The sequence below is a fragment of the Sceloporus occidentalis genome, unplaced genomic scaffold (assembly GCF_023333645.1).
Source record: "Sceloporus occidentalis isolate IW3139 unplaced genomic scaffold, rSceOcc1.0.p SCAF_5, whole genome shotgun sequence".
Classification (NCBI taxonomy): domain Eukaryota; kingdom Metazoa; phylum Chordata; class Lepidosauria; order Squamata; family Phrynosomatidae; genus Sceloporus; species Sceloporus occidentalis.
The window spans coordinates 186,036,968-186,063,669 of NW_028316985.1; the positions used below are offsets into that span (position 1 = coordinate 186,036,968).

Genomic DNA, 26,702 nt, shown 5'->3' on the forward strand with positions numbered 1-26,702 from the left:
TATATATAATCTTATGTATATATCTTTTAAAACAAGCTTTTAAAAAAGGAATAACAACAAAAATGGTTTCCACAGCCTTGCTAAAAGTAAACAAAGATGAAAACAGTCTTGATGGTCCAAAACAAATATAATATAATCCCGATTGACACCACTTTAATTGCCCTGGTAGAGTGCTAGGGAATTCTGGGAATTGTCTTTTATTGCAGCACCAGAGCTCTCTGACAGAGAAGGCTCAATGTCTCACAAAACTACAGTTCCCAGAATTCCTGAGCATTGAGCCACGGCAGTTAAAGCAGCCTCAAACAGGATTATTTCTGCTGTGTATTTTGGACCAATGTCCCTAGATAGGAAGAATCATCGCCAGTCAAGGTGTAGCCACACTGTAGAATTAAAGCAGTTTGACCCCACTTTAACAGCCATGACTCTATCCTGTGGATTCCTGGGATTTGCAGTTTGGTTAGGTATTCAGCCAGGTCTCTCTGAGAGTTCTGGTGCCTCACCAACTATAAATTCCAGGATCCCACAGGACAGAGTCATAGCAGTTAAGGTGGGGACAAACTGCTTTAATTCTGCAATGAGGCTGCATCCCAAATTGCTGTTACAGAACTTTTCAGCAATGAAAACTCCAGAATTACCTTGGCTGACTTGAGTTCAGTGTGAAAAATATTGTTGTTGTTGTTGCTGCTGCTGCTGCTGCTGCTGTTGTTTAAAAGAGAAGGAATGATTCCAGCCCCACTCTCCCCTTCTGCATCCCATTGATTTCAAGGGCAAGATCGAAGCTGTGATTAAATTTCTCCCACTGACATCCATGTAGTGTTGCACTGAAATATCTGATCAGATGTACATAGGATGGCATGGGGCAAGGAGAGGGGGCTGGGCACGATCCCTACCTTCTGCATGCTGTTCTACTCATGTGTAGAGTGGCATGTAGCAGGGAGGGAGCGTGCCCGGCTCCCCTCCCCACATCGCATGCCCTTCTACTTATGTGTAAAGCAGTATGCAATAGACAGGGAGCGTACCCAACACACACCCTCCACTGCATGCCATTCTACTCACATGTAGAGCAGCGAGTGGCAAGGAGAGAGCATGCATTGCACCCCTGCTGTGCAGCGTTCTACTCACATGTAGAGCAGCACATGTCAGGGGGTGATGGGCACATTCCCATGCTGCCATATACCACGCCAAGGTTGGTGGGCGACAGGTGTCACCTCTCTTCTGGGCTTGTCACTCAGTACGGTCTGCACCCCCCACACCACACTACAGATACCACTCCTCTTTCCATCCTCTATAGATCAAATAATTTGTTATTCTTCCTAAATGCTGTTCATGGATTTACTTCTTCTAATTTTATAATCAACCAGGTATCAGTACAGTGGGCCCTCCACATTCATTGAGGCTGGGGTCTGGGGTGCAGCCAGGTTGCTCTCGCCCGGCTGCCAGCGTGTGTGATGACATCCAATTGTGGCTTTTAAATCCCGAATCTCTTTTGGGTCTTTTTGTCCATGTGACAATCTCCTAAAACACCCTCCTGCCTGAGCAGGCTTGACACATTCATATCACTCTTAATGGCTCTTAATGGCTGTTCTGAACTTTTCAATCTGCTTGCATAAGATAACAAATCTTACCTTTTGCAATTAGCTATGAATGAATGGCAGAAAACAGCCACTTTACGTCGTGCGATGAGGATTCTTAAAGCTTACATGATCTCAAGAGATAAAAGCTACGAGACTAGAGAAGGTGAGTAATAAGGTACCATCTTTTCAGCCATCCCTGCCTCTTGCTCCAGCTAGGGTCTGTCCTGCCAGGCTGAATGTATTTCCAGACTCATAGCTCAGCTTAGAAAAACACTCCTGGAAATAGCTGCGATAAAGTGGAGCAGAGTGGAGAAAGGATTAAACCTTCATCTGTCGTTCATTCAGTCCCCTGTAAACAGTCCCTGTTACTTTTCTTGGGCTGCATTTGCTAACAGACTGAAGGGGCAGAAAAGTGCAGAAAATAATAAGAGTTTTTATAAAACCTTCCAAATGAGGACAGTCTGAAAAACAGAGTAGCCATGTGTCCCCTTCTGAGGACAGTCTTCTGTTTGAAAAGCCATCATAGGTGTGTTCTCTGTTTGAATGTGTTTTCTATTTGAAGAGTTTTCCAAATCCAGTTTAAAGATGAAAAGCCATGAGAAAGAGAGAGCACTGCTGAAGGTGTTCATAAACATATTTTAGTGCATGGATAGCAGACAGAAGAAGTGCACAGGTCCCCTGGTTATTCTTCTCCGCTAGGCATGGAAAGACTGTTTGTAATTAATCATTCTCAGGTTGCACTTTCTTTTCTGACAGTCAGAAAATGCTATCAGAAAACATAATAGCCAGTGAGAATTTTGCACAATTTGCTCCTGGTTTTCAAACTTTTGGAACCATTGCAGAAGAATTATTCTGCAGAGCAAAAGATTCCTCCCCACACACACACAAAACTGTTTTCAGTGCAGAAAATGGATATCTGCACCAAAATCACTGCTTCTTGCACAAGATGCTTGTACAGAATCCAGATTTGCATGTGTGTGTGCAAAAACAACAAACAAACACACACACAATCGAGCATGTTTTTCGCCACAACATAATTCCTCTGCAACACTTTGGGATCACTGAATTGCGGGACAGTGCTGCAAAGGGATACTTATTTTCTACTACTTTGAGGAGAATGCTACCATGATTATTTTGGCTCTCATGCAAGGACAAATAGTTGAGGAGGCCTATCCCCCATTATTGTGTGACGCCTGCTTTTAAAATGGAAATTATAGTAATTACTTTTGCCTCTGCCGCTACATTATATATAACTATGTATTAACTAGCACAGGATGTTTATTCCAAGCCCGTGTCCTCTTTGCTTAGCTTTGTATGTGAGATATACCTTCACTTTTAGTGCTAGGTTTTATCCATGGCAGAATTCCTGCCATTGCACCCCACCCCGCCCCTTCTTCTCTTTTGTTAGGGTCACACTGTCTCAGCCTCAGAGGCAGGGCAGGGCCAACTCTCTCTCTGCACCTCTCTCATGGTGATGCTAAGGTAAACCTATCATTCATCATCATCATCATTGGAAAGGAGAGTGCAGAATATCCATGAATGAGAGAGAGTGATGTATCCAAGAAGATGACCCTTGGGAATCCCTTCCAATGCTACCCCCTTCGTCTCTCCTGTGAGAATTTGAATGGCAGAGCATGATGAGAAAGGGGAGAAGGTCTGAAAGTATCCACCACCACCTACACACAAAATGCTCCCTCCTTTTGTTCTGTTTTGTTTTTCAAAGCAAAGCTGTGGGCAAAAATGGGGGGGGGGGGGCATCACCCTAACAAAGGCAATAGCCTCTGGTAAAACCCAGTATGAATGGTAGCTTTGCTTACGCAAAATACGCAAATTCTGGCCATTGAATTGTCAGCGGAAAGGTCCTGTCCCTTCACTTCATTTGGAAATGATTAAAAATCAAAATTCTTACTCATTCATTGGGAAGTGCTCAGAATTTCTTCTCTTCAAAATGCTTTTGAAATCTTTAAATAACAGATATTTCTACTGTTTTTCGAATTTTGATGAATATTCTTTACATCACTAGTTCTAACTCATGTTGTCAGCCCCGACTGACCTCCTCCCATCCCACACCATACAGAATCCTCAGTCATATTTCTTGTACTAATGCTACTCACAAACAGCGATTCCTGCACTTCACAGAACGTAATGGCAATAATTGTGACATAAACGACTTGTTGCTGTTTGCCTTCAAGTCGTTTCCAACTTATGACAACCCTAAGCTGAACTCGTCATGGTGTTTTCTTGGCAAGTTTCTTCAGAGGGGCTTTGCCAATTGCCATTGCTTTCCTCTGAGGCTGAGAGATTGTGACATGCCCAAGGTCACCTAGTAGGTTTCCATGGCTGAGCCAGGATTTGAACCCTGTCTTCCAGATTCCTAGTCCAATGCTCAAACCACGACATACACCGCACTGGCACACTGACATCAACAACTAGCAAAAAGAACATTATACTTTAAATTAGAATATCGCATGCACAGCCTCAATGTATTTACATGTACAGTGGGCCCTTGGTATCCACTAGAGTTTGGTTCCTGGGCTCTTCATGGATAGCAAAATCCAAGTCCCAACATATACAGTGGCATAGTAAAATGGTGTTCCTTATATAAAGTGGCAAAATCAAGGTTTGCTTTGGGGGAATTATATTATTTTTGGACTATTTTCAAGCCAGGGATGCTTAAATCTGTGCATAAAGAATCCAAGGGACGCATAGTTTCATGTGGTTAAAGTAAAAAATTGATAAGGTGTTAAATTGAATTTTAAAAACCCCTGGGGCCTTCCTCTCCTCCTACTGAGCTTCAGCCCACTCACACCATTTCTTCCACTGAGCACCAGCATTTTCAAGGGACAAAGGTGAATGCCACAGCCTGTTTCTGCCCAAAGGTTTGGGGAGCAGTGCTGTTGCCCCTCCTTAGTGTGACACCTGGTATGGTCCATACCTCCCACACCCTCCTAGTGATGCCTCTGCTCCAAGATCTCTTAAACACTATTAAAGTTAAGGAGCCCTAGGCCAGATGCAATCTGGCAACCTTACAGAATCAGGTGGAGAGTGGAGAAGGGCAAAATGCAAGGCAAGGGCTGGATCATGTTTCCCTGCCCTGCTGAACATGAGGAAGGCGGACGGCACGACCCTTGGACTGAATCAGGCAGAATAGGAAATATGGGGTTTATGGGGCTGTGACAGAACTAGGCTACTCATTTGAAAACATTTGGTAAAAATTGTGTATCAGGGCTGAGCTGGTGTGCGGAGGAGAAGGTATGAGTTGCCAATCATCCATTGTGTAACAGATGATTTGTTTGAACTCTAAAGATGAACACAAGCATTCAGTCGATTCAGAAAAGCTTGATACAACCCTTTATTTTTCCCAGCCTCACCAATAGAATAGCATAACCCATCATCCCGCATGTTCACACATAGGTACAAACACAGCGATAAACATGGCAAAAATTAAGAGCATAGCAGGAGCATGTCTGGATTATGATCCTGTTGCTTCATCTTTGTCTCTTCTTCTTTCCTGAGTGTGCAGGGACAGGGAGACATTTGGGCATAAATGGAGGTTTGTACAGGCGCTGTATTCGGGACCCCACTTCTAAAATAATAGAGATGGTTGGGATATGTTTATTGTTAATGCAATGAGCAGCTCTACATCCCATTAACTTAAATTATGGCAAATCTTTTAGATGTTGAAACCATTTTGGAAGCTGACATGCTTGCAAAAGAACTGGCAATGTGGGCCGCAAAGCTCAATGAACTCGAAGCTGAACTGGGTAAGTTAGGGAGACTGGGATGCCCAGGAATGTAAATGGAGAGGGAGTCTTTGCCGTAACACAACACTCGCTGAAAGTCCCCACAAATCTTCCTCTTTCCTTCCTGATACCAATAGCAAGTATATTTCTATGCACTTAAGGACTCCCTAAGTGGTTTACAATGTGTAAGCTAATGGCTCCCAACAAGTTGGGTACTCATGTTAGAGACCTACGGGAGGATGCAATGCTGAGTCGACCCTGGAGCCCTGGGATCGAACTCACAACCTTGAGGCTGTGAATGGCTGCAATATAGGCATTTAACCACCTTACCACCAAGGCTCCGTGATAGACCAGGAACAGACAGCTGTGAGACTTCAAAACATTTTTAGGTAATAGGTGTATCTCTGAACGGACACACAGTCCTAACATTTGGTCACTATGTGGAGAGAAGTGAACACAGACAATTTTATCAAAGAATTGTATGATTCCCACCCATTTCAATGCTTTCTGCAAGTAACTGAAAATCAAAAACAAATATAATCATAGAATCAAAGAATCGTGGAGTTGGAAAAAACCACAAGGGGCATCCAGTCCAAGCCCAGTCTTCTGCCATGCAGGAACTCTCAATCAAAGCACCCCCAACAGATGGCCATCCAGCCTCTGTTTAAAGGCCTCCAATCAGGGAGACGCCACCACTCTCTAAGGAAGTGTGCTCCTCTGTTGAACAACCCTTACTGTCAGGACGTTCCTTCTAATGTTTAGGTGGAATCTCTTTCTCTGTAGTTTGTATCCATTATTCCAGGTCCTATTCTCTGGAGCAGCACAAAACAAGCTTGCTCCATCCTCAATATGACATACCTCTGGCTGAATGAGACTATGTGTGAAAGAGATCTGGGAGTCCAAGTACACCACAAACTGAACATGAGTCAAGAGTGCGATGTGGCAGCTATCAAGGACAATGCGATTTTAGGCTGCATCAATAGAAGTATAGTGTCTAGATCAAGGGAAGTCATAGTGCCACTCTATTTTGCTCTGGTCAGGCCCCACCTGGAATATTGTGTCCAGTTCTGGGCAAAACAATTCAAAAAGGATGTGGAGAAACTGGAGCCATGTGTCCAAAGGAGGGTGACTAAAATGGTGAAGGGCCTGGAAACCATGTCCTATGAAGAACGACTTAGGGAGCTGGAGATGTTTAGTCAGAAGAAGAGAAGGTTAAGAGGTGATGGAGCAACCAGCCCTGTGCGTGGCTCTTACTCCCAGGGCGTCCCCTTCACACTTTCCCCTCTAGGATCTCCTAGGTCTCCATTCCCACTCCCTGCCGAGCTGAATGAGACCCCTTGAGGTCCTGTAGCCTCGCTGCCACCACCCAGTGAATCTCAATGAACTACGTTTTCCCTAAGCACACACTGGGACTTGCTAGGGATCTCTCTCGTTTAAGCAATCAGTAATCAGCAACCGAGCTAAAAGGCACGTGTCCAGGAGCAGAGAGAGCCAGCAGATACTTTTAAAGAAAGATATTGATTTTAAAGAAGTAGAACAGAATAGGAGGCTATCATTCATGCAAGGCCTCCTTGCCTTGCAGGTCAGAAAACACAGTTACAAAGATGTTCATTTCAGGCAAGCTATTAGATAAACATAACAAAAACCTAGACGCACTAACTAACACAGTTCCTAGCTACTCACACAGGGATGGGATTTGCAGTCCTTGTTGAGTTCTCGGATGCAAGGAGCTGGCCCTCATGGCCTAGCTCTACTTGCATCACTTTTGCCTGCCTCCGTTCAAGCACACAGCTGGTTTCCCCAAACAGACACAAAGATGGAGAACAAAGGAAGCATGGTCCTACAGGGTATTTAAAGTCCTCTCCTGGAACCTTCTTGAAAAGGTCGCTCTGGCACTGCTGATTGCCCAGGTGAGCCTTACATCAGCTATGATGTAGCTGCTCATTAGCATGTGATGTCAGCTCTCATTAGCATGTACCTCCCCCCCCCCCAGATTAACCCTTTGTGGTTCAGGGGAAGTCCCCAAATGACTGGAGGGCCCAATCATTACAATAGCCTTCTTTAAATATTTGAAGGGGTGTCACACTGAGGAGGGAGCAAGCTTGTTTTCTGCTGCTCCAAAGACCAGGACACAGAGCAATGGATGCAAGCTCCAGGAAAAGAAATCCCACCTCAACATTAGGAGGAACTTCCTGAGAGTAAGTGGAACACACTCCTTCCTCGGACATTTTGGTGGAGTCTCCCTCCTTGGAGGTCTTCAAACGGAGGCTGGATGGCCATCTGTCAATGGGGATGCTTTGATTTAGATTTCCTGCATGGCAGAGGGTTAATAATAATAATAATAATAATAATAATAATAATAATAATTTATTTCTATTTTGCTTTTTTCTTGCAAAATCAAAATCATTTTAATTGTAGCAATCCTGCCCAGAAGTGATAAGTTAAGTTTGTTTCATCTAATTAACTTATTCTGAATTTCTTTCCATGTACTCTGATAATTATTAGTAAAGGAGTCAGGATTTTTGTTGGAAAGCCAAATAACCAAATATTTTACCTTTTTTTTTTCATTTTACAACCTGTATTTAATTCCAGGTTATTATCGTCCTTCTTACACAGGTTTTGTTTTTTTTTTTGGGGGGGGGGGTAAGGAATCATGTTTTATCTTTGTTTTGTTTTCAAATTTGATCCTGTCCTGTGGGGTATTAGCTGCTACTTTTAATATGGTGTCGTCGACAAATTTGATAACTATGCCCCCAATACTGTCCTCCAAGTGATTAAAAAAGATGTTGAATAGCAGACTGGGCCCAGCACAGAGCCCCACTGGACACCCCACTGGTCACTTCTCTCCAGGATGAAAAGGAGCCACTGTTGGGCACCTTTGGGTTCGGCCGTTCAAGTAACAGTTATCTTGTCTAGCCCATATTTTAGAAGCTTGTTTGCAAGTATTTTCACAGTGTTCAGTCAGTGCTGTTATAACCCCCAAATGCAAGTGTTTTCACAATCCTCAGTCAGTGGTGCTATAAACCAGTTTTTCTAAGCTTTGGTAAGCGTTTGGGTGCTTTTTCTTCTTTTTAATTCAGATGTTTTCTGGTGATGGGCAGAATAATAAAAATTGCTAGAATACTGACGTGTGTAAACAGATTTGCCTGCTAAATTTCCCGGACTTTGAGAAGCTCCCAGTTGCCAGAGGGCCAGAGGGAGGAGGTGCCAGCCTGCAAGATATGTTCCTCCATAACATCTGAACTAAGAACAAAAACAGCAAAATGAAAGCCTATGACAAACATCTTCATTTTTTTCCTCCTGTGGGGTTTTTAACAACTTGTCTGATGAAGAAGCTAGTGGTGCTTCAAAAGCTTGCAACATGTATATTGTGTATTTTGGTTGGCCTAATAAAGGTATAATGGGTTTTTGATGTTAACTGGATGTTTTGGATTAGGTAAGCTGGAGCCCAACAACTTCGAAAGGGCCGCAGTCCAACAATCTCTGTGCCCAATGTTTATGCTGGTTAGGGCTGAAGGGGGAGTTGCTGTCAGAGTTTCCCTCCATTGCATTATGCAAAAGTTTTGTACTGTGGGATATTTCATACATCATCCATCTTTGTCACTTCATTTCACTTCCATTGATAAAGCTGTGCCATCCTGTGTCCCTGACCAACGCAGTTCAGTCCCATTGCAAGTCAGCACTGAAGGGCAAAATATTCAGTGCCGCTTTCTTGTTTGTACATCGCTTAGCCAGTTAACAAAGAAGCCACTAAAATTTAAATGTCAAAACATATACTTCTGTATACATCTAGTATAGCATAAAATAATTGACATTTAATATGGTAAATGCAAAGTTTCTAATAGAAATAAAGATCAATATTACAGGATGATACAAAGGTTTCATCCTCCCCCCCCCCCCCAGGCAGCATACCATTATCTTTATTTAGCTGCTGCTGTTAACTGTCTTTGAATTGGCCCAGCTCATGGCAATGCTGTGGATGAGACATCTCCAAGAGCCCCTGTCTTCCACTGCTCTGCTTGGTACCCTTGACCTCCCTAAATGAGTCCAGCCATCTGGTGTGCAGCCTTCCTCTCTTTCTAAAGCCTTCCACCTTTCCGAGCTTTAATATCTTTTCAAGTGAGTCATGCCTTTTCATGATGTGGCCAAAGTACAACAGCCTGTTTCGCCATGTTGGCTTCCAGAGGGAGCCCTGGTTTGGTCTGTTCAAGGACCCATTTGCGGAGTGAAATTAGATAGGGCAGAGAATCCATGTTACCAAATATACTAGACATTCCTTTATAATTTTATATATGCATGCAAAAAGGAGAAACAAGGAAGGGAACCAATGAATGAGGCTAAGTATATTCATTATTGGAAGAAACATGCAAGAAGATTGGCTGTAGTCTTGAAGTGTTACTCTGTAAACTAGAATAAATTGTACTATAATTATTAGCATGTTGAACTGAGACAGTGCCTACAGACAGATGCAACTTTATTGCTAACTGAAATATGCCAACAAATACGGAATACAAAGTGATAGCCATCAGACTGGAAACTCTTGAGATACCCACCAATCCACAAGAAAGGAGATACAAGAGACTGCAGCAACTATAGGACAATAGTATTAATCTCACATGCAAGCAAAATAATGCTCAAAATTCTGCAGCATAGACTCCAAACGTACATGGAGAGAGAAATCCCAGAGGTGCAAGCAGGATTCAGAAAAAGAATAGCAATAGCCATAGCAGCTTCATAGTTTTTGTGGGTTTTTTGGGCTATGTGGCCATGTTCTGGAAGAGTTTATTCCTGACATTTAACAGCTTCATTTATATACCGCTTCATACCAGTTAAGCAGTCTCTAAGTGGTTTACAATGGCAAGCTAATTGCTCCCAACAAGCTGGGGACTCATTTTAGCATTCCCAGAATGATGCAAGACTGAGTCAAGCTTGAGCCCTGGCTGGTATTGAACTCACAACCTTATGGTTTGTAAGTGATTGGCTGCAGTACAAGCATTTAACCACTGCGCCACCAGGAAAGGGGCACTAGGGACCACATTGCAAACATGTGATGGCTAACGGAGCGCACCAAAGAATTCCAAAAAAGAATCACCATGTGTTTCATGGACTACAGCAAAGCATTTGATTGCATAGATCATGAAAAGCTATGGAATGCAGTCAAAGACATGGGGTTGTCACTACATTTGATAGTCCTGATGAGGAATCTGTGCCAAGGACAAAAGACCACCGTCAGAACAGAATTCAGGGAAACAGAGTAGTTCCCGATAGGCAAAGGGGTCTGGCAATGCTGCATCCTATCACCTCACTTGTTTAACTTATATGCTGAAAACATCACAAGAAAAGGAGAATTGGAATCAGAAAAAGGAGTGAAGATAGGAGGAAGCAACATAAACAGCGGAAGATATGCGAACAACACCATAATATTAGCAGAAGGCATTCAGGAATTGGAACAGTTTATAAGGAAGGTCAAAGATGAAAGTGCAAAGGCAGGTCTGATGCTGAACATCAAGGAAAACAAAAATAATAACCACAGAAGAAATATACAAATTCAATCTAGACAAGAAGGAAATGGAAATAGTTAAAGAATTCCCATATTTAGAAGAGAACATTGACCAGAATGGAGATTGCAGTCAAGAAATAAGGAGAAGGCTAGGAATGGGAAGAACAGCTATGAAAGAAATGGAAAAAGATACTGAAGAACAACTGAGCACTAAAGTCAGAATCTTCCAGGCCATTGCATTCCCCATCATCCCCAGGTACTGATGTGAGAGTTGGACATGTAGGAAGCAGGCAGAAAGAAGACCAACTCCTTTGAAATGTGCTGCTGAGGAAGAGTCCTTAGGATGATCCCATGGACAGCCAAGAAGACAGCAAATGGGTTCTTGAACAGATCGGACCAGGGCTCTCCTTGGAAGCAAAGAGGATCAAGTCGAAACTGTCATACCTTGGCCACATAATGAAAAGAAACGGATCACTAGAAAAAAACAACAATAATGCTAGGAAAGGTAGAAAGAAGAAGAAAGAGAGGAAGACCGCAGTCCAGATGGATAGACTTGATAATGGGCGAGGGCTTATTGCCAGATCTGAGCAGGACTGCAGGGGAGGAGAGGGATTCGCGGAGATGTCTGACCCACAGGGTTGCCATGAGTTGGAACCAGCTTGAGGGCAGCTAACAACAAAGGTATTTTCATTATATATAAAATCTGTAGAGATATAGTAGCAAGCATCTTCTAATCCTAATCTCTCTCCCAATCCCATTTTTGGTTGAAGATAACCTTCGCTACAGATTGAACCATGACTGGTTTGCCTATAATAGTGCCCTCTATGTAATGGAAGATTATGGAGAAACTTGGGAAAAAGTGAAAGGCATGTGTCAGAAGGAAAAAGCTGAACTGGTAAAGATTGAAGATGAAGCCGAACAGGTAAGTAAAACCGCCTTCACAGGGTAATAATCTTATAACTATCCTGTCCCTCCAGTATTTACAAAAGTCTGTCGTAGCCATCATAAGCATTTACACTTGGTTATCTTATTGCTTCCTCTTCCTTTCCTCCTGTTGGAAGATTTTTGCATTCTCTTTCCCCTCCTTGGTTAGATAGGGATTTCCTGCATGCAAATCCCCCCCCCCCCCCAATTTCAAATTAAACATGTGATTTAGGTCACTCTCCTTTTGGGACTAACAGACATTCTTTCTCAAAGTTCAACTGAACTGCCTCTTTTCCATTTTCCTCCTGTCTTGATTTTCTTTGTAAAGATGGTGAGATAAAGATTTCTGTTCACTAGTTAGATTGGGATATAGCCTTTATGTTTATATAGTTTAAAGCCATTAGTAAACTTTTCTTTGAACCACAAGCAACTTGTGTTGTTTTTGGAGTCAGTCTAGTTCTTAGGGAAGCATAGTTAAACAAAGAGTCCGGAGGTCGCGCCAAAGCCACACTCCATTCCTAAGCACTGGAGTGCAGCTTTGGTGCAGCTTCTGGATTCTTAGGATGCATGCATCATTTAAACAGCATACCTCCAAAGAGACCCGAAGCAGCTTTATTTGGGCAGTCTGTAACAGGCCAAAGGCACATTTCTGCTACTCTGCTCATTCAAAGCAAGGCTTGGCTTTGACATTTTTTACATTTAATATTTTTGTTTCCTTATCAAAGGCTGAAGCTTTAGGAAAGGCATATTATCCTACGCCTCCATGGACAGAAAGAAGTCACACAGAGAGCTTGACCAGGACTCCATTCTAATGCTGGGCTGTTAAACAACTAATTCCAATTTAGGGAGGATTTTCGTTCTCTATTCCTGCACTTCAGAGCAAATAGCAACAGCAAGGATGGCTTTCTGTTCTCCTCTCTGTTACCTTTGTGAGGAGAAATAACCTAGGCTGCATCCACAATGCAGAGATAATCCAGTTCAGCACCACTTTAACTACCATGGCTCCATGCTGTGAAATTCCTTGGAACTGACATTTTGTGAGACCTTTAGCTTTCTCTGTCAGAGAGTTCTCATGCCACAACAAACTACAGTTCCCAGAATTCCATAGCATTGGGCCATGGCAGTCAAGAAGCAGGCAGAAATAGTTTGGCTGGTTGGATGGCTATGGATGCTTACTGGCCAACAGCCATCTTTTCTTGCACAAGAATCGTGTGTCATGTAGACACACACACACACACACCTTTGGGCAGACTAAGGCTGTATCTGCACTGCAGAAATAATGCACTTTGACCAAACTTTAACTGCAATGCCTCAATGCTGTGGAATGCTGGGAGTTGTAGTTTTGTGGGACATTTAGCTTTCTGTGTCAGATAACTCTGGTGCCACAACAAACTAGAAAGCCACATGGTGAAATGGCCCTTGTTGTCTATTGCAACTTTATGATTCTATGATCCTCTGGCAATTCAGAAGACTTTTCCAGGTTTTTTTTAATATCCCAGTCTTTTGTTAACGTTTTCTCTCAAGCTGTTTTTCCATATCTCTTTGTTTCTAGTTAAATCGGCTTCAGTCCCAGAACTAGCTTGCAAGCTTGAACTGCTAATATTACACTGTATAACACACACACACACACACACACAACATTACAGTTTTTTACTTTAAACTTAAATTCATAATCCTCAGGCTTCAGGGGCTTAAATTTTGCAAAATGCATAGAAAATTACTACTCAGCCTAATCATAGAATCATAGAATCATAGAATGAGTTGGAAGACACCTAAGGGCCATCCAGTCCAAACCCATTCTGCCATGCAGGAACTCTCAATCAAAGGATCTCTAACAGATGGCCATCCAGCCTCTGCTTAAAGACCTCTAAGGAAGGAGACTCCACAACACTCCAAGGGAGAAGTGTGTTTCACTGTCGAAGAGCCCTTACTGTCAGGAAGTTCCTCCTTGAGCTGGAATCTCTTTTCCTGCAGTTTGCATCCATTGCTCCGGGTCCTATTCTCTGGAGCAGCAGAAAACAAGCTTGTTCCATCCTCAGTATGACACCCCTTCAAATATTTAAACAGGGCTATCATATCACCTCTTAACCTTCTTTTCTCCAGGCTAAACATCCCCAGCTCCGTAAGTCTCTCCTCATAGGGCATGGTTTTCAGACCCTTCACCATATTATTATTATTATTATTATTATTATTATTATTATTATTTATTATTATTATTATCATCATAGCAACTATTGAGAGTTCCAGATGCAAAATATTCTACAACAGCACAGAGGGCCTTTTCCATCTCGGCCCCACAGCTCTGGAACTCGCTTCCCGGCGAGCTCCGCTCAGCCACCTCCCTTGACCTATTCAGGAAGGGGCTGAAAACCTTCCTTTTTCAGCAGGCTATCCCCTAATGTCCCCGAAGTAACTTCTGCTCTCCCTTCACTGTTTTCGCATCTTGAGCTAGCTTGGATGTTGTTATTTGTAGTTTTTAATGTTTTTATTGCGGTATTGTATTGTGTAATTGTATACTCTGCATTTTGTAACCCGCCTTGATCTATGGAAAGGCGGGCTATAAATAAAGATTTTATTTATTTATTATTATTTATTTAGTCGCCCTCCTTTGGACACGCTCCAGTTTCTCAATGTCCTGTTTAAATTGTGGTGCCCAGAACTGGACAGAGTATTCCAGGTGGGGCCTGACCAAAGCAGGATACAGTGGCACTATTACTTCCCTTGATCGAGACAGTATATTCTTATTGATGCAACCTAAAATCGCATTGTCCTTGTTAGTTGCCGCATCACACTGTTCACTCATGTTCAACTTGTGATCTACTTGGACTCCTAGATCCCTTTCACATGTAGTTTCATTCAGCCAAGTGTCCCCCATAATCCTATATCTGTGCATTTCATTTTTCCGCTGTAAGTGCAGCACCTTACATTTCTCCCTGTTGAAATTCATTTTGTTAGCTTTGGCTCAGCTTTTTAATATATTCAGGTCATTTTGAATTTTGATCCTGTCCTCTGGAGTATTAGCTATTCATCCTAATTTGGGGTCATCTGCAAATTTGATAAGTATGCCCCCAATTCTGTCATCGAAGTCATTGGGACCCACTGGTCACTTCTCTCTAGGATGAAAAGGAGCCATTGCTGAGCATTCTTTGAGTTCGGCTGGTCAACCAATGACAAATCCATGTAACAGTTACCTTGTCTAGTCTAGGAGCTATTCCTCCTAATTTGGTGTCATCTGCAAATTTGATAAGTATGCTCCCAATTCTGTCATCCAGGTCGTTGATAAAGATGTTGAATAACACTGGGCCCAGGACAGAGCCCCACTGGACACCCCACTGGTCACTTCTCTCCGGGATGAAAAAGAGCCATTGTTGAGCATCCTTTGGCTTTGGCCGGTCAACCAGTTACAAATCCATGTAACAGTTACCTTGTCTAGCCCACATTTTACAAGCTTGTTTGCAAGAATGTCATGGGAAACCTTGTCAAAGGCCTTACTGAAATCAAGATATACTATATCCACAGCATTCCCTTCATCTACCAAGCTGGTAATTTTATCAAAGAAAGAGATTAGATTTGTCTGGCATGACTTGTTTCTCTGAAACCCATGTTGACTTTTTGTGATTATGGCATTGCCTTCTAGATGTTCACAAACTCTGTTTAATGATCTGCTCCACAATCTTTCCTGGGATTGACGTCAGACTAACTGGAGGATAGTTGTTTGGATCCTCTTTCTTCCCCTTTTTGAAGATGGGGACAATGTTTGCCCTCCTCCAGTCTGCTGGGACTTCTCCTGTTCTCCAGGAGCTAACAAAGACGATTATGGCCAATGGCTCCGATATTACATTTGCCAGCTCTTTTAATAACCTTGGATGTAGTTCGTCTGGTCCTGGAGACTTAAATTCATTTAGATTAACAAGGTATTCCTCTATTATCTCTTTACTTCTTCTGTGCTGAAATTCCCCTGTTCTGTCCTCTGCTCCATTATTCTCAGGTTGAGCAGCCTTTGCCTTTTCTGAGAAGACTGAGGCAAAGAAGGTGTTGAGTAATTCTGCCTTTTCTCTGTCTTCTGTTAGCATTTTGCCATCTTCTCCACACAGTGGCCCTACCGTTTCTTTCTTCTTCCTTTTGCTGCGGACATATCCAAAAAAGCCCTTTTTGTTGTTCTTAACCTCTCTAGCAAGCCTGAGTTCATTCTGCGCTTTAGCTTTTCTGACTTTACCCCTACAAATGCCTGCTATTTCTTTGAATTCCTTTTTCATGATTTCCCCCTTTTTCCATTTCTTATACATGTCCCTTTTTAATCTTAGCACCGTTGAAAGTTCTTTAGTCATCCATCCTGGTTTCTTGAGACACCTCCCGTTTTTCTTTCTCACTGGAACTGTTTGAAATTGTGCCTTCAGTATCTCCCTTTTGAGAAACTCCCATCCATCCTGAACTCCTTTATCTTTTAGTATTTTTGACCATGGAATCGCCCTCAGTACTTCTCTAAGTTTACTGAAATCCGCTCTCCTAAAGTCTAGAATGCGTGTCTGACTATGCCTGGCTTCCCCTTTCCATTGTATAACAAACTCCAGGAGAACGTGGTCACTTCCACCTAAGGATCCCACCACTTGCACCCCATTAACCAAGTCATCCTTGTTGGTTAGGATCAGATCCAAAATAGCTGACCCCCTTGTTGCCTCTTCCACCTTTTGGACCATGAAATTGTCTTCCAGGCAAGTGAGGAATTTGCTGAGTTTGAATTCCAGCAAATATTAGTATAGTTGAAGTCACCCATGACTACTACATCTCTCCTTTCTGAATGTGTAGTCATCTGTTCTAGAAAGATATCATCCAATTCCTCAGTCTGACTTGGGGGTCTGTAGTAGACTCCCACCGTAACACCCTTGTTGTTTCCCTCCCCTTTGATTCTTATCCAGATGCTCTCCACCTGGCTTCCAGGATTGATGTCCTGGATCTCTTCACTGGTGTAAATATCTCTGACATATAATGCTATTCCTCCTCCTTTCTTGTTTGGCCTATTTCTCTTAAAAAGTTTATACCCCTCTATTTCCACATTCCAGTCATGAGACTCATCCCACCAGGTTTCAGGGAGGCCTATTAGATCATATTTGCTTTGTTGTACTAGGAGTTCAAGTTCATCTTGCTTATTTCCCATGCTCTGTGCATTAGTGTAGAGACATTGCAGACCATGGGTCCCTTTTACTTGCTGCCTGTGCAAGTTCTTTTGCCTCCCACTGTTGGGTCCTTGCACTGTTTGCCTTGTTCCCTCTGTGTCAGTTTGACTATTTTCTCCAGCCCTTTGCCTTCCAGAATACTGTCTTCCTCCCCACTATAACTCAGTTTAAAGCCCTCCTGATCTAAACGTTTCTGCCAACTGGCATGAGATGCAAACCATCCCTTGCCAGAAGTCCCTCCTCATGGAACCTCAGACCATGATCCAAAAATCCAAATCGTTCTAGGCGGCACCATCTGTGGAGCCAATTATTCAACTCTGCTATTTTCTTCTCCCTTCCTGGACCGTGTCCTTCGACTGGGAGAAGAGATGAGATGACAACCTGTATATCCATCTCTTTCAACTTCCTACCCAAAGCCTCATAATCCCTTCTGATATGTCAGGGATGATGGGAGTTGTAGCTCTTCACCTCTGGCTCTAACTCACCACCTTGTTATGCAGCGGAGCTGACCAGCTTTGGTCAGTGGTTAATGCTTTTCTTTCAAAGCAGCAGAGTTTCAGAGAATAGGCTGAAGACCCTGACAAACTCTCCAAGCCTTCTCACTCTTCTTCCTCAGATGTCTCCAAACTTCTCCAGGATTCTGCTGGCTCTTGTATCTTCACTCAAGACACCAGACAACTCAGTAGTCTTATATAAAATATCTACTTTATTCTACTATATACAAATACTAATGCCCTCACAAATCACAATCTCTACAATCTCCCATACTCCACTCTACTCCACAACTACCCAACTACCCACAAAATACATTGGCAAACATAGCAATTATTATAGTCATTGTTAAACACCACCCACTAGTCAGCTTCCACCCAGTGGGCGTGTACACTCATTTTGATTGGATCACATAGTTCAACCCATACTCAAGAATTTCATCATCTCACCTTGTACACTTAATGAATCTCAGGTGTTTCCAATTGTACATTCTATAATTCTGTCCTTGGCATTCAAAACTTCTAAATTACATTAGCTTTTTCATCTGTGTGGCTTCTTAATTGCTCTTGCTTAGTCATTGTGACTTTCACATACATGTTTTATTTCTTCTACTGTATGTCCCATGTTGCATTTTCCTTAAAATGATATTCTGAAGGCTGTGCCTTGCAGTATCATTGGTTCCCACATGAACCAAAAGAAAGGGGTAACGGTCAGTAGGCTTGACCAGTCTTGTCAGCCTCTCCGTCACATCACGGATCCTTGTCCCAGGGAGACAGCACACCTCCTGAGCCATCTTGTCAGGCCCACAAACCACTGGTTCAGTGCCTCTCAGCAAGGAGTCCCCCACGACCACCACACGCCTCCTCCAAGGCTTAGGAGCAGCTGTTCCCTTTGGTGGTACTCTCAGGGTCCCCTGCTCTGTCCCTGCTGCTCTTCCTCATCATCCTTGATAATAGAGAGAGAGTCAAATTGATTCTGTAGCTGTAAGCTCACAGAACATTCCCTGGTTTCCCTACTTCTGTGTGTGACCTTCCTCCAACCATCTACATCTGTTGTATGTGAAGAGACCTCCACCCCCCGGGAAATTCCTTTGTGTGTTTCCTGTCCAGGACCATCTGGTCCGTTCTGGTCAGGAAAACCTCTTCCTCCCTATGATGCTGAAGTGTAGCGACCTGGGCCTCCAGCTGCTGTACTTTCTCTTCTAAGAGGGCTACCAACTTGCACTTGGGGCAGGTAAAGTTCCCCATATCCCTAGGCAAGAAGACAAACATCCCACAGGTGTTCCAGGTGACTGCAGCAGGGCCTTCAGGGTCCATATTGGGAAGTCTTAAGGAGGCTCTGAAACAAAACTGTGGGTTTCCCCTGCTAAACACCAGTGTATAGAACCCCTGATGGCTTGGCCTTTGTCCCCAAACTCTATTAACGAGCTCAATCAACTGGAACTCTAATTATGTAGAGAACTCCTGGCTACTAGCTCTTTCCAGAGGCAAGTCTCTGAACCACTTTCTCTGAGCAAGTCCCCATAAGCCCCTTAAAGGAGTAGTGAAAAGTAAAGTGTAAAATTGAAGGAGATGTCCTCCACCAACACTGTACCCAGGCGACCTTCTCCTCTGTACTCCAAACCCTCCATGACTATAAAAATAAAACCCCTCCTTGACTATAAAAATAAAAATGAATGTGAAAAGAAAAGAAAAACGTGCCCGCCGTTAGGCGCATGCCTCTACCAGCAGTTCTGTAGAATGAGGCTTCTAGCTCCTCCTCCTCCCAGTGACCAAAAGAAAATGGAGAAGAGACACTGTCTGGAAAAATGTTGATCTTGGATAATCTCTGTCATTCCCAGGAAAAATTTCTGATTCTGCTTTTAACAGATTTTTCTATACAAACAAATCAAAGGAAGACATACCGCTTACTGGCTTGGCCTCCGAGCAGAAGATGACAAATGGATATGGGATATTGATGGCACCGAACCGCCAACCAAGTGAGTTATTACATGTTAATTTATGGCTTGTAGTGCAGGAACCTTCTCAAGAAATGTTCTTATTGTTCTTCAGTGAGGGTTTTCTAGCAGTGGTGTCACTAGAGTTGGCATCATCCAGAGTGGTAACTTATGGTGTCACCTACCCCCCAAATGACCTCCCCCCATACCATACCATACCATACCATACCATACCATACCATACCATACCATAAGGGCTGTGCAGACCACCCTGAAGGGGAGGCCTGCAGCCGCCTCCATGTTCTTCAGACCAGGGCTGCAGCAACCACACACCGTGGCTCCAATCTGACCTTTGCAGGGTACAAAAAGGAGCCGCAAAAAGCAGCTCCTTTTTTGCGCCCTGCAAAGGGTGCAATAGTCAAGGTGCCTTGCATCATGTGGATGCAACACCAGAGGACTGCCATGACACCGCACACTGTGTGCCGTCACACCATGCACTGTGTCATATGGACGCCACACTCCAACTCTGCCCCCAACCTGGCTTTTCCTCCCGGTCTGCACAGCCTCTTACTCATGTTTTTTGTACTAATGTTACTCATAAATCATAATTAGTGTATATCACTGAGTATAATGGCAAGAGTTGTGATTTAAAGAACTAGCAACATTCAAAACGTTAATCCTCCAAATTACAGTTTCATACACACAGCCTGAATGTGGTTAAAGTGAAAATGTGGTAAAATGTGATGTTTTTAAAGATAAATTTAAAAGAATAGAAAACCTGAACCCACTGCTTTGTCCTCCCACTGAGCCTCACCCCACTCATACCATCTCTTCAGTGTTTCAAAGGGACACAGGTGAACGCCACAGCCTTTTTCTGCCCAGAGGGGAGCAATGGTGTCATCCCCCCTTCAGGGTGTCACCTGGTGTGGTTCACAGCCCCCCACATCCCTTAGTGATGCCACTGCTTTCTAGGATATAGCACAAAACTTGGCCTTCATTTTGAAATAAATATGGATGCTTTTGAGAGAGTAATTCTTCACAAAGAGTATGGCGTAGTGTGAAGTCGAAGGCTTTCATGGCCAGCATCTATGGTTTTTTCATGTGTTTTGGGGGCTATGTGGTCATGTTCTAGAAGAGTTTATTCCTGACATTTAGGAATCATCTGTGGCTGGCATCTTCAGAGAATGCTGGAATGGTATTAAGTGGTGTGTGTATATGTATACACACACACACACACACACACACACACACACACTGTGTGACCTTGGTTGAGAGGAAGTGATTTACATGTCAATCTGTGTTGGTTGAATAGCAAGGAGTTTACTGTAAACCATGTAGCTGCAGACAAGTCTACATAGAGAACACCAAATACAGTGTTCAAACACAAATTAAGGAACACGAGAGACACTGCAGACTGGGTCAGCCAGAAAAATCAGCAGTAGCAGATCATGTTATAAACCATCCTGGGCACAAAATACTGTTTGAAAACACTGAAATTCTGGACCATGCCAACAACTTTCAGGTCCGAATGCCCAGAGAAGCCACTGAAATCCACAAATACTTGGACAACTTCAACAGGAAAGAAGGAACCCTTAAAGTAAACAAAATTTGGCTACTAGTCCTGAAAAACACCAAAATCAGGACCCAGCAAATGCAAATGGAAACCACCCAGGATCAAGGGGTTTCCCAGCAGAGAATGGCTCATGAAGTAAATAGAAACCCTGAGGCCTTGCCATTCAACAACGGAACAATACACAGATTAACATGTAACTCACTTCCTCTCAACCAACAGTATATATACCCCACTCTCTTCCATGCCAGCATTCTCTGAAGATGCCAGACTCAGCTGCTGGCAACATGTCAGGAATAAACTCTTCCAGAACATGGCCTCATAGCTGGAAAACCCCACAAAAATCCAAGTATGGTGTAGTTGTCTGCGTGTTCAACTGGGACTCTGGGAGAAGAGGCCCTTGTTTGCAATTCAGAGATGCCCAATCTCCTTCCATTTCTGTGGCAGGTCACTGTCCGCATGGGTGACCCCCGGAGCCTCCCAGTGGCTTCGCAGTGGCTGCTCCAAGCCATGGGACTCCCTCCACCGGAGCCCTGGCTGGCGCTCTCTCTGCTCTCCTTTCACCAGCAGGGACTGGCCTTTTAATTTCACCAGGCGTTGGGGGCTTCCTTAGTTGGGAGGGAGTTACTGTATTTTTGAGGTTGACTTTTAAAAATGATTTTATGCTTTTTGAAATTAATGGCATGTTAATATGATAGCTTGTTTAATTGTGCTTTAACTTTTTTATCCTCGGGGTATTTTTTTTTTTTTTTAGCTGTTTCTTGTCTTAGTCTTGTTGTAAATAGCTTTAATATAATCATAGAATCATAGAGTTAGAAGAGGTTGTAGTGCTCCAAACTGGAGACAGAATTATTCCAGGTGAGGCCTGACCAAAGCAGAATAGAGTGGCACTATGATGATATAATAAATAATAAAACTTTTATTTGTATCCCGCGTTTCTGCTGCAGGGCAAACTATTACTTCCCTTGATCTAGGCACTATACCTCTATTGATGCAGACTAAGATCGCATTGGCTTTTTTAGCTGCTGCATCACACTGTTGACTCATGTTCAGCTTGTGGTATACTAGGACTCCTAGATCCTTTCCACACATAGTCTTGTTAAGCCAGGTGTCCCCCAACCTATATCTATGCATTTGATGTTTTCTGCCTAAGTGCAGTACCTTGTATTTTTCCATGTTGAAATTCATTTTGGTGATTTTGGCCCAGCTTTCTAATCTATTCAGGTCATTTTGATTTTTGATCCTCTCCTCTGGGGCATTAGCTACTCCTCCTAATTTGGTATCATCTGCAAATTTGATGAATATGCCCCCAATTCTGTCATCCAAGTCATTGATAAAGAGGTTGAATCGCCCTGTCCCCAGGACAGAACCCCACTGGACCCCCACCGGTCACTTCTCTCCAGGATTTAAAGGAGCCAATGTTGAGTACCCTTTGGATTCAGAGGGTCAACCAAGCCAAACGAAGCTTTTACCACAGCAACACAATTCATTTAATTTTATTTATATTCTGCTTTTCTCCCAGATGGGACCCAAAGCAGTCCAACCTAGGGACTGAATAGAGACTCCCAGTACAAACTACACATCAAAATTATGAATAGATAAGAATCCCGAGGTATATTGATTGTTTCCTTGATTGAAGAACATGTAGAAGAAAGTAGGCACCTGGTCTGACCTTTTGGTGGTCCTCTTCTTTTCAGATATTGGCTAGATGGTCATCCACCACTTGATGTACCAAAACCAAGCTGTGCGCTGATGTTCCCAAGGTGCACAGAAGGCAAGAAATGTTGGATGGCTGCTACATGCCGTAGAAAAGGAAGAGTGCTTTGTAAGATGAAGCCTCAGGAAAAGTGGATGAAATGAGTGTAAGACATAAGACAAATGGAACTCTGTTCCATGATTGTTGTGAAGGAAACGGGGACACCATCCAGCTTATTAAATACAGAAGCCACAGTCAATTCACCAGGTTATCCAACTCATACATGAAACAGCATAACCTCGCTGACACCGTTATTCCAAAATTCCTTGGCAGTCCTACTTCTCCAAGAATGGATTTGGCAAACTGACTTAGATGGCTATAACAATAAAGTTTGGGAGAGTTCACTTGTAGTCATTGCAATTTGATTTTCTTGGGATGCACATGGGAGGAAAAATTCAAGGTTTTTGTTAACTCACTGAAATATGCAGATTATACTTTTCTGATGAGATGGAGCATGCAAGATCCCAGAGACAGTAGTTCAGGGTATTTTGAGTATACACCAAAACGCAAGTACTAGGAGGAGAGAGAAAATCTGAATCTGCTGCTTTGTGTTTTGTAGGGCAGGGAAGGATGTCCATAGCTTTTCTATGTTGTCAGCAATTCTCTGTATTCTTTGTTGCAGCAGTATTTGTAATACTTGCTGGAATGCTCAGGAGACACACATTTGCCACGCAGTGAAGTCTCTGCAGCTATCTTTCCTCAAAACCCACCTTTTAAGCAACTCTGCCCTGCAACATGGCTATTCCCATGCGGCTGAGGAGCAGAGGAATCAGTGGAGATGCCTCTAGCCATTTCTCAGGAAGTGTTGGTGCTATTCTTTTGTTGTTGTGGGTTTTCAAGTCATTTCTGATTTAGGGTAACCCCTAAGGTGAACCTATCATGGGGCAACAGAATGGCCTTGGTTCAGTTAATTTCTAGCCAATAATAAAGCAGCCGAAAGAGCCAGCATGATTTGGTGCTTTGAGTATTGGACTAAGACCTTAGAAAAACATGGAAACCCATGGGGCGGCTTTTGGCAAGTTGTACTTTCTCAGACAAAGAGGAAGGCAAAGGCAACCCCTCCTGTGAACAAATCTTGCCAAAACGAGTTTTGATAGGTTCACCTTACAGTCGCCCTAAGTCAGAATCAACTTGAAGACACACAACAATAACAAAAACCAGCCCAGCTGGCCTCATTTGCTCAGCAATTGCCATTTAAAGTGGAGCAAGCTGTTTCCTGACTCTTTGCTCCCAGCATTTAACTTTTGATTCTCCGCATGATTGCGTAGCTCTGCATCCCATTCCTCATCTGCAGGCACTGCCTGGGATGGACTGGGCTTGGCTTCTGCCAGTGCCATGACAGGACCACCAGCCTCCTCTGGTCCATTTGGTGCTTACTGTCTTGCCACACTTCCTCCCTTTCCTTGTCCAGAGAGGCCTCCATCAAGTAGGATACAACACCTAATACCCCAGTCTTGGGAGAATACGTTGTAGATAGCTCATCAAGATGCCAAGAGCTGTTTCTATTTGTAAACTCTGAATGGAGAACCCCAGGACTTTGGTTTTGGGTGGTTTGAATACAGCTTGAGCTCCCCTGATCCTGAAATTCAAAATACTCCAAAACCCCTCTGATTTCTGATCATTCAGTGTACACAAACTTTGTTTCATGCACAAAATTATTTAAACTATTATATGAAATTACTTTCAGACCAGTGGCATACCTAGTATATTTGATACCCAATGTGGATCATTTCAGGTACCTCCCTGCTCCTCTCTTCAACAGCCTTCTCCAAGTCTGGCAGAGCTACTGGCTGGGCAACAAAGGGAGGCGATTCTCAGTCAGCAAATCTGCCAGAGACAGAAGGTACACCTATCCACCCACAGCCGCTGGTGGGGATAGGCTGCCCTTGCCACCCCACAGCCTTTCCAGGTCTGGTGGACTTGCTGCCCAGACAGCCGGAGGGGGGGGGGGGACTTGCTTTTCTACCTGGCTAGCAGATCTACAAAACCTGGAGGACAGCCCCGTCGCACCAGAGGACAGCCCCTCTCATGTGTCACCAATGGCCATCCACACTCATCGCACACTTTTAGTGGTGCCCCTGCTTCAGACCTCCAAAACATCTCACTATGTACACATATGCAAATATAGGTATTCCAATATTTTAAAAAGATAAATCTGAAATACAGAACACTGCTGGTTCCAGGCATTTCAGATAAGGGATACCCAACCTGTATAGTCATGCCAAGGGTGCTGTGATGGGGCCTGCTTCAGGCTTCATGGCCACTGTGTTGGCAACCATGAGGTTGTCTCGATACAGTGTTGGCCCAAGCCACATCTTGGACCTTATTTTTTGCAGACAGTGGATGCTCTTGCTGGGCAGAGTGCACAACAATCCCTCTGCCAGTCTCTGCCAGAGATTTGTGGACTCCAAAGGGGTTCTGAATGCTCTGAGGGATTTCCTGGTGGTGACAGGGAGGGTGATTTGGTTGAAGCCTTGTTCTCAGCATGGAATGGTGACATGGAAAGGACCATGGATATAATCACTCCTAAGTACCCAGTCCAGGGCTGTGGAGTCTGTACTTTGCCTGGGTTTCCAGAAGATAGAGGTGTGGGCAATGGAACAGCCCAAACAAAGCTTGAGTAAAGGTGGTGTAGATCATGAAGCACGTATAATCAATTCAGCAAGGGCCCTTGGTTGTGTCTATTATGCAGCAGTAAGGTTGGCAAACAAAAATTAATAAAAATGAAATCCTGCCATGCTTCTGCTATCCTGTCCTTAACATGCCACACAGCAGGATTGTTCCCATTGGATCAGGATCAGGCTCTGCCTGCATTGGACAGAAGACGTAAGGATAGTATGCAGCATCCTGGCCCCACAGGAGGACCATTACCTGCTCCTCCATTTTTCATTGTGTTTTCTGTGCTTCACACAAATAGGTTTACACCTGCACAGAAAATCCCTATGGAACACTTCAGAGCTGAGGAGCTGAGCAAGACTATGTGCCTATCACACATGTCCCAGCCCCCAAGCTACCTTCCCTCAATTTCTTTTCATCCACCGGCAGAGCCACTTCTTCTCTCCTCCTTTCGGTCTCCCCTCCATTCATCTCAGAATCATAGAATCGTAGAGTTGGAAGAGACCCCAAGGGCCATCCAGTCCAACCCCAATCTGCCATTCAGGAATCCTCAATCAAAGCACTCCCCAAAAGATGGCCATTCAGCCATGGTTTAAAAACCTCCAAAGAAGGAGACTCCGACAGCCTCCAAGGCATCGTCTTCCACTGTCAAACAGCTCTTTCTGTCAGGAAGTTCCTCTTAATGTTTAGGTAGAATCTATTTTACTGTATTTTGACTTCGTTGCACCATGTCCTAGTCATCAGAAAACAAAGTTGCTCCATCCTCAATAGGTCACCCCTTCAAATACTTAAACAGGGCTATCATATCACCCCTTAAATCCCTCCTCATAAAACATGGTTTCCAGACCCTTCACCATTTCATTCACCCTCCTCTGAACTCACTCCAGCCTCTCAATATCCTTTTTGAATTGTGGTGCCCAGAACTGGACACAGGATTCAAGGGGAGACCTGACTAAAGCTGACTGTTTATCTTGTTTTAACTGTATGCTGCTGCCATAGGGCTTCTCAGCAGAGGGCAAGGTAGAAATATCTTTGTGTATAGATAATAAATAAAATAAAGTGTGGAACACTTGGCTTTTCCCAGTGAAACAGAACAATTTGATAACATTGAGAGTCTTGTTGGGGCTTGAAGGTTTATGCCCCTTCATTTAAGTCTGGACACAAGCCTTCCATCTCCTGCACAAGGAACTGGACCATGCTATCGCCTCCTGCTGCTTCAGGTATGTATTACAGGTGGAGAGTCATCTCTTGCCCTTTATTTTTGAAGTTCTCCAACTGTCATGGCTTTGTCAGCTGTGTTCCTAACTATGGTGGTGATTGTTTTAAGTCCTTTGGCACTAAGGCTGTAGCTAGTGAACTGAGGTCCACTTCATTGGTGGCCTTCATTTATTTAAGCACATTTTCTTCAAGGCTTCCT

The 26,702-nt window shown here is 43.5% G+C and overlaps 1 protein-coding gene across 1 annotated transcript; it reads left to right on the forward strand.

Moving 5' to 3' along the window:
• Positions 1–1,644: 1,644 nt before the first annotated feature.
• Positions 1,645–22,980, forward strand: LOC149313298 (oxidized low-density lipoprotein receptor 1-like). Its single transcript, XM_089527268.1, has 5 exons — positions 1,645–1,737; positions 5,252–5,338; positions 11,588–11,739; positions 19,276–19,385; positions 22,611–22,980. The coding sequence occupies exons 1-5, from the start codon at positions 1,680–1,682 to the stop codon at positions 22,771–22,773; spliced, it is 570 nt and encodes a 189-aa protein (XP_089383394.1). The 5' UTR covers positions 1,645–1,679; the 3' UTR covers positions 22,774–22,980.
• Positions 22,981–26,702: the final 3,722 nt, after the last annotated feature.